The sequence below is a fragment of the Condylura cristata genome, unplaced genomic scaffold, assembly GCF_000260355.1.
Source record: "Condylura cristata isolate star-nosed mole 26May11 unplaced genomic scaffold, ConCri1.0 scaffold00008, whole genome shotgun sequence".
Taxonomy (NCBI): domain Eukaryota; kingdom Metazoa; phylum Chordata; class Mammalia; order Eulipotyphla; family Talpidae; genus Condylura; species Condylura cristata.
The window spans coordinates 59,213,557-59,222,384 of record NW_004567109.1 but is presented as its reverse complement, the minus strand read 5'-3'; the positions used below and the strand labels follow the sequence as shown (position 1 = coordinate 59,222,384).

The following is an 8,828-nucleotide window of genomic DNA, read 5'->3' as shown; positions in this document are numbered from 1 at the left end:
GCGGCTCATCCGCGAGATCAGCCCTGGGCTGGCAGCGCGCCCCCACTTTTCCCCGCCGGGTCCAGAGAACAGCGCAGGCTGGGTCCCTAGAGATGAGCCGGGCGCAGGCCGGACTGCCGGGCGGGGTTCGGGCCCCGGGCCAGCGCTAGGTGAACGGATTCCTCTCCGAGCCGATGACGTCTTCAGTTCTAGCTTTACTGGCGCCCGACCCGGCGGGGTAGGTGACGTCACCGCAACAGACACGTGACCGCCATTCAAACAACCCCCCCTCCCCCTGCGCGCCCGCCCCGCCCCGCCCCGCCCCCCACTCCTGGGAGAGCCACATATAACCGCGTTCCCCGGGGCCGAGCTCGCAGCGAAGGACGCCGGGGCTCTAAGTTCGACTAGGGCCCGAAGGTCAGTTAAGGGAGCAGCAAGAAAGAAGCCGAGATAGCCAGAATTCCCGCAGGACGCCCCCCTGCTCAGTGAAAAGCGCAAGTTGGGGTTCGGTGAAAAGAAAGCCAGGGTCGGGCTTTTCCTCGAAAGCCCTCTCCTGCCGTAGGCTCCCGAAGACAAAGAACACAAGACGACGATCACGCTGGGGGCTCTGGGGCCTGCCATGGTCATGGAAGTGGGCTCCCTGGACGTTGGAGGCCTGCGGGCGCTGCTGCGGGAGCGCGCGGCGCAGTGCCTGCTGCTGGACTGCCGCTCCTTCTTCGCGTTCAACGCCGGCCACATCGCCGGCTCGGTCAACGTGCGCTTCAGCACCATCGTGCGGCGCCGGGCCAAGGGCGCCATGGGGCTGGAGCACATCGTGCCCAACGCCGAGCTGCGCGGCCGCCTGCTCGCCGGCGCCTACCAAGCCGTGGTGCTGCTGGACGAGCGCAGCGCCTCCCTGGACGGCGCCAAGCGCGACGGCACCCTGGCTCTGGCCGCTGGCGCGCTCTGCCGCGAGGCGCGCGCGGCGCAAGTCTTCTTCCTCAAAGGTAAGCCCCCCGGGAAGCTCGGGGCTGGGCCGCGTGCCCCTGCCGCTGGATCTGGGGACCCCTGGCCCTTAGCTCCCGGGGGGCTGCCGCTCACGGACGCTCGCGATCGTATCCTGTGGACTCGTCGCTGGCTTTGTTTGACACTAGGAACAAAGACTTGGGGGAGTTGTACGAAGGTGTCCTACCTCGCGGTACTAATGGAAAAAATTGTCTCTTTGTATTCTCAGGAGGATATGAAGCATTTTCGGCTTCCTGCCCGGAGCTGTGCAGCAAACAGTCGACCCCCATGGGGCTCAGCCTTCCCTTGAGTACTAACGTCCCCGACAGTGCCGATTCGGGGTGCAGTTCCTGCAGCACGCCACTCTATGATCAGGTTAGTAGGGGCCCATGCCAGAGGGGAGAAGGAACACGCTGGTAAAGACCCGGAAGAGCAGCGCTAGTGAGGAATATAGAAGGGGATCGGCAGCTTTTCTGATAACAGAGGGAACCCGGGGATATTAAGTGGGCTTGATGGAGCAGAGCTTCCAGCTGCTGGCACAACAGAAATGGACTTGCTGGCCCTGCCTGTCAAGGGGCTTAGTCCTCTATACTCCGAACAGCAGTGCTGAGAAGTCAGCTCACTCAGTATCTGAAACAGCTTTTTCCAGCAGGGTGCGTTTGTGTGTGTGGACCCCGGCATTGGCTTTGAGCAAAGCTTAACAAATGTTGGATATTTCTGGATTTCAGGGTGGTCCTGTGGAGATCCTGCCCTTTCTGTACCTGGGCAGTGCCTATCATGCTTCCCGAAAGGATATGCTGGATGCCTTGGGCATCACCGCCTTGATCAACGTCTCTGCCAATTGTCCCAACCATTTTGAGGGTCATTACCAGTACAAGAGCATCCCTGTGGAGGACAACCACAAAGCAGACATCAGCTCCTGGTTCAACGAGGCGATTGACTTCATAGGTAAACAGAATGGATGCTTGGCACTTGTCCACTGCTCCCCACTGTTTTTAGCCACTGAGCACAGCACTGTGACGAGGACCTGACTGATGTTCTTCTCAGTCTTTATCCGACATTATCAGCCTGGTGCTGGCAAGATCCTTGCAAAATGTAAATTGGATGTCCTACTTTATATACGAGCACAGTGAGGTTCAGAAAGTTGCACTGATGAGTCTGATCAAGCAGTTGCTCAAGATTTCTGTGCTCAGCAGAGACAGAACTGCCGGGTTTAACTCCCTGACTGTTCTCTGCACATTGCCCACACTGCCTCCAAAATTGTGTGCGCCCACAGTGCTACCACCACATGAGGTGGTGTCCATCTCTGGGCAGGGCACACATGGTATTTCTGGGATCGGGACTCTTTACTGAGCACTGGAGTAATCAGCCACCCTTTGTTTTCTAGATTCCATCAAGAATGCCGGAGGAAGGGTGTTTGTCCATTGCCAGGCAGGCATTTCCCGATCGGCCACCATCTGCCTCGCTTACCTCATGAGGACTAACCGAGTCAAGCTGGACGAGGCCTTTGAGTTTGTGAAGCAGAGGAGAAGCATCATCTCTCCCAACTTCAGCTTCATGGGCCAACTGCTGCAGTTTGAGTCCCAGGTCTTGGCCCCACACTGCTCTGCTGAGGCTGGGAGCCCCGCCATGGCCGTGCTGGACCGAGGCACCTCCACCACCACCGTCTTCAACTTCCCTGTCTCCATCCCCGTCCACCCCACGAACAGTGCTTTGAGCTACCTGCAGAGCCCCATCACGACCTCTCCCAGCTGCTGAAAGGCCAGCGGAGGGAATCTTTTCACAGCCCACCGGGCCTCCAGGCTCCTCCTTGGGAGGAGACATGCAATAACTCCAGGGAGGGGGCTCAGGAGGGCTGGTCCTTATTTATTTAATTTCACCTGAGTTCCACTGGGTTCCTAGGCAGCCGCAGTGGTGACTGAGTGTCAACACATTCGCTGAACTTGGCACATTCGGGACCAATATGTAAGGGTTCATACACCCTCTGACAAAAGGGGACAGAAGAGAAAGGACTCAGCATGTGAGCTGATTTCTTTTTGCTTGCCCCGGTTGGTTTTTTGGTAGAAACTGTTCATGCTTGACATACCTTCCAGTATTACCATTCCTGACGACATATATACATATGCGAATATACCTTATTTATTTTGTGTAGGTGGCCTGCCTCCACAAATGTGTCTACTCCTAGAAGAACCAAATACCTCAATTTTTGTGTTTGAGTACTGTAATACCCTGTAAATACATCCTAAGCAGGTTTGTTTTCAGCACTGATGGGAAGCTCAGTGTTGGTTGTTTTTTTTTTTTTTTTCAGTTGCCAACAGTTGTATGTTTGCTGATTATTTATGACCTGAAATAATATATTTCTTCTTCTAAGAAGACATTTTGTTACACAAGGATGACTTTTTTATACAATGGAATAAATTATGGCATTTCTATTGATATATCAATGCTTTATTTCTTGGGCAGCCCCAAATGTTCCCTCTCCCAACTAGTAAAGTAGGGGAGAATTTGGACAAGGAACTCTCAAATGGATGTATTGGGATCTAGTCCCCTACTTGATGACCCCTTAGTCCCACAAGATGATCGGGCTGCCAGAGAGGCAGAGAAACCTTGTCTATTTTGAAGTCAGTGCTGTAGCCAGTACTTGTCCAAGTGAACCCAAACTGTCCCAGAGCCAAAGCCAGGAAGAAATGATCATGTTAGCTCTTTTGCTATTTTTACTTACCTTTCCTTAGGATAATATAATAAGCCTCCCTCCCCTCGCCAAGCTGTGATAGAATTACTGAGGATAGTTTTTCAAAATGCTTGACATAAATGTATTCTTGCCATGTGCAAGGCCTGCCCCCAAAACAACTCTATACAAGATCTTTGGCAGATGAAGATGCTGAGACTGAGAATAGCTAAGTAACAAAAGACGGGGAGTTGGAACCTGCATGTGAATCATTTCCTAACTTCATGCACTTTGCATTTTCACTTGTCCCAATCATCCTCTCATTTAGCCTTTAAAAGCAACTCCATTTTTGTGAAAATATCTCTGGGCAGTTAAAAAATGCAAGTTTGATTATCAAAATCAACACAGGTAAGTCATGTGAAACCTCCCTCCTGATCACTATGCTCTGGAGCACAGCCGGAGAGGCTGTATATAATTGACATTTTTGGTGACTACCTTCTTTGGTGCCTGGGTCACTTGCTGCTCTGTTGTCAGTTTTGTTGAAGATAGGCTTGCTTTGGGGCAGTCTTCTGGGCTTTTTAATTTGTCAAGCAGGTCAAAATCAGAAGTTGTAACTGAAGCATCACCTAGTTTGAATTAAGTAACAGTAAAACCCTTGTATAACTAACCCCTCATCTGCCACCTCCCTCTACAGCCCTTCCCTCTCTTCCCTCTTGCTTGTTTCTGGGCAGAGCACTGCAGGAAGCACAAACAACCTTACTGGGCTTCTATGGGGGTGTCCAGGGCAGTGGTTCTGGTCCATCCTGTTGATAAAGACCCTGACACATTAATGTCCTTGACCTTTATGGTTCAACAGCAGCCACCTGACTCCCAGAGTCTAAAAGATCTAAATTCTAAGAACTTAACCTAGGCTGGCAAGCTTATTTCCCTTTGCTGGACTTCCAATTGCCTGTGTGTTCACGCCTTTCAAAACAAACCATGCCCAGTGTTTTTATCAAACCCTAGAAATTTACTATTGCAAGTATCTCCCTTCGTGGAAACATACCAGCGACCAAGTCTGTGACAGATGCCATGGCTGACTTCCCTGTGGGTTCAGGCCATCACTGTCTGTTTGGCAGGCACTGGCTGAACCAAAATTAATCTCCAGTGTGATCCACGCAGTGGAAAAATACAGCGGCTGCTTAAGGGAGCTGCCAGTGAAAATAATTCACTCACTTCTCCCAGTGCAAACCACTTCACCTCCCACCAGCACCACCAGAGAGCAGGGTTGATAACCCCTCCTTGTGTATCAGCTTCCAGATCCTCAAACCCTCCAGTGAAATGTCACTGTTGGCCTGGGACTACTTTTCTTAAGGGGGAAAAAAAAGATCCTTAATTATTTACAATGTTTGTTTCTTAGTGGCAAATGGAAATAGATAACTCAATGGTTTAATAGTGATATGGTAATAGATGTCAATTTTAGAGTTGTGTGCCAGTTATTGTGCTAACTGCTTTGTACATCTTTGCATTTAACCACTAACAGCAACATCCATTTTATAGAGAAGGAAATTGAGGCTCCCAGAGGTGAAGTGACATGCCCAAGGTCACATGGCAAGTAATTACCATTGCAGAGATGGGAACTGGGCCCGTAAGAACTGGGGGCTAAGGTCTCAGTTCAGTTCAAAAGACAGCTTGTGGGAGTGGGTAGAAGACAAGCTTTATATCCAACTAGGTTTTACTAGGCAATTTTGGGGTGGAAAAACTATACAGCCCTCAGTTTCCTCATTTGTAAAATGGAGATAATAAAGCCTGCTTTGTGTGGGGGCCAGAGATGGGCACCTGAACTGACAGGCAAGGTACCAGGCCCTGGAGGAAAGTGCAGACTCCTCCCCCCTCTGCTAATGACCTCCAGCAATTCTTGGGTATCAGTTTCCCACCGGCAAAACGACCAGTTTGCACAGGCTTTAATAGGTAGGGCTCTTCCCAGAAGGCTAACCTCTAACTCCAGTTTTCCCACTTGTGAAATAGGCCAGTAGCCCCAGGCTTTAAGAGGCCCTTTAAGGATGAAATTAAAGTCAACTCTAATTCTAGGACCTAGAAAATGCAGCCATGCATACTGTATGCTTTCCTGTGGCTTCGAAGGCACCCATTATTCCATTAGAATCCTTCCAACCCCCAAAACCTCCACCACATCCTCTCTTTTCCTTGGAATTTTGCAAATCGTAGCTATTTTGCCTTGGCCTTGCAGCCTGCAGCGTCCCTATCTCCCCCACTCTGCCTTGGAGGATGACATCATTGTGTGTACACCTTTAAGATTATATAAATCTGATCACCCAGGGGCCTGGATCCCCATGGCAACGCGGAGGAGTTTCCCTTTTGTGAGGAAAGCTGTCATGTCACTTCCTGCTGCTGACAAATCAGTTTAGGAGATTAAAGTAAAGGGGGTGGGGGAGCGGGGTGCGGAAGGAGGCTCTGAAAACTGCCGCCGCGGTGGTTTCTGGTTGCCATACACAAACACAAACAAAGCCGGGGCGCACGGGGGACCCCGCCCCGCGTTCAGGTTTCCCACACCTCGCTGGGGCTGGCCGGGTGGATCCAGGTCACCCCAGGCTGTTTTTCTCTGCAGGTTGCATTCTGGGGAGCAGGTGGAAGGGGGCCCACCTCCAGGGACTTTTCTGGGCACTGCAGGGCCAGTCCCAGGGGCCCTTCACGCCTCTCTCCCTTTGTCTACTCCCTGGAAACAAGGCTTGCACGCTGCCACACCGCCGTGAACAAAAAGTGTGCTTTGCTCTTCTTAGCGGAGGGGGCAGGGATATACTTGCTCCTTCAGGAGGAACAAAACCAGGTGCCCACGCCCTGTCTCTCCCCCCCACCTCCCGGCCCTGCTGTTGCCGGGGCCCAGTTCAAGTTTCCCACACCTACCTTTCCAGCAGGTCTCCTTCTTTCCTTCCCTCAAACATTTATTGAGTATCGACCCAGGTGCTTTCAATTTAAGACAAAATTCCTACAATCAAGTAGCTAACAATGGGAGGATAGAATAGGCAATATATAAATAAATTAGAAATAGGACAGGGCATTGAGGAAGGTGAAATGAAGCAGGGCTTCTATAGGTCTGCTGGTCAGGGAAGCCTCTTTGAGGGGTCACTGTCTAAGTTAATGCCTCACAGGTTGTCCTTTTGGAAGATGAATTGGAAGGAAGCATCCTGGCCAGGAGGGCAGCAAAGACCTGAGGTTAGAGAGGGATCTTGGTAAACTGGTAGATGGTATACTTGGAGTCAGCTAGACCTGAATTCAAGCTCTGATTCTCTGCCACCTTTTAGCCAGGTGTCTTACTGTGACCAATGTAACATGAACCAATCACCGTATCTTTCAAAGGCCCTGCAAGGATCAAAGGAAAGGGAGTCACCTGGTACATCAGCAGGCTTGGGAAAGGCTATTGTCCTCTTGTGACTCAGCCAGTCCCCATTCTGTCATTTCAGCAGGGCATTCTGGCCAAGGGAAACAGAAGTGGCTGTCCCGCCCCCTAACAGGCACCCTGGGCCTGTTCTCACTGCTTTCACCGTGTCCATCAGAGCTTTGTCCGGGGGTGGCCTTTACTGGGACATCTCCAGCCCTGGCCTGTTGCCAGCAAGCGGCAACTCTTTCTGGGCCTCCATTTCCTCATCTGTAAGAAGCACTGAAGGGCCCTTCATATAGTCTCTTTCACCACCCAACTGCCAGCTCGAATCCCTCTGGTCATCAGGCCCAGGAAGGCTCTGGAATCCCTGGGGTTCCTTCAGACCTGCACAGGGAGGCAGAAGAGAGAGAAAATGGACATTTTCTGGGAAGAGGGAGCAAGGGGTCCCGGACCTTTGGAGGGCAGATTGATATAATGGAGATGCACTGGTCTCTGCGGGAACAGGTCCCCTAGAGTACTCCGCAGGCATATCATGCACTTCCAACTCCCAGGGCCTGCCCATTTCTCCAGCCTCAGCCAGGCCTTTTCCACAGACCACTTTGCAAATTCAGCTTTAAGTGTTTCATCATGGTTAACACAATGCACACTTGAGACGGGCTTCCACCTCCTTTGTTCTTCGTGTATTAATTTACTTATTCTTTTATTTCATAAACATGTATTAATGTATTAAGTATGTTGGGTTTGTCAAACATGCTATATTGACCTCTCCTGAACCCTCTCTCTATTCTGGGATTTGTCTTGTTTCCACTTTCCCTACCAGCTCTACATAGGCACATAATTGAAGGTCTGCCAGCCTATGCCCACTCCTGTCATTTCCAGGATTGTGCCTTCTCTTCCCACTGCTTCCTCCATGCACATTGAGACTTATAATTCTCGCAATACAGCATATGTTACTCTTACTTTTGCACATACTAGTCCTTAGATTGAATGATCTCCCCCTGCTCAAATTATTGCCAAATGGTGATATCTCCCTGAATTAAGAATTCCTCCTCTGTGCATCCAACAGTGTCACAAACTCAGCTCACTATGAAACCCCACTGTTGTAAATCAAGGGTCAGGGTCCAGCAGTAACATAAGTGAAAATTGGGGTGGGGAGGAGCTCTGACCTGGGGAGAGCTTCTACAAGAAGCTGCTATTCAAGGTGTTTTTGTTTTTAATTTTTTTTTTTTTCATAGAAGAAGTAGGGTGTAGGCCAGAAGTGCTGAGGATGATAGGATTCACCAGAGACAGAGTTGGGGAGCAGATCCACTGAAATACTCTGCTGAGGGGAGCAGCAGGCGAGACAGGAGAGATCTGCTGTGCCAGGTGAGGATTATCTGCCTGGCTAAGACTCGAACTCTGTCTTTGAGGTACTAGTGCTAAGATTTAATCTGTAAGCCACCAGGGAGGACTACAAAGGTGTTTTTAAAGGAAACCAGGCATTTATGTTCTTATGTAAAATTTGCTGGTTAAACAGACTCTGGATCAAAGAAAAAAAATCTTTTAGACTGGGTTCAGCCTTGGCTATGAGTATGTAACGGCTGATGCCACCTCTGGTAGTCTCGAGTCCCCTCCACAAGTCCCTGGGTCCACTGGACTTAGCTTAGGGCTTAGTGAGCAGCAGGCACTTACACACAGCTACTGAGTAAGTGTCAGTCATTTGGCCGCTAGCAAATGCTCAGTAACTGTTAAAATAACACAAAGAGAATCCTGAGGGTTATTTTATTTTTTTTAAATTCATCAGTAAACTAAGTCCATTTCTAGATTTTTCTTTCTATTGCA

At 50.3% G+C, this 8,828-nt stretch overlaps 1 protein-coding gene across 1 annotated transcript; it reads left to right on the top strand.

Moving 5' to 3' along the window:
* Positions 1-322: 322 nt before the first annotated feature.
* Positions 323-3,407, top strand: DUSP1 (dual specificity phosphatase 1). The gene is made up of 4 exons (XM_004679223.1): positions 323-965; positions 1,193-1,338; positions 1,692-1,911; positions 2,351-3,407. The coding sequence occupies exons 1-4, from the start codon at positions 599-601 to the stop codon at positions 2,719-2,721; spliced, it is 1,104 nt and encodes a 367-aa protein (XP_004679280.1). The 5' UTR covers positions 323-598; the 3' UTR covers positions 2,722-3,407.
* Positions 3,408-8,828: the final 5,421 nt, after the last annotated feature.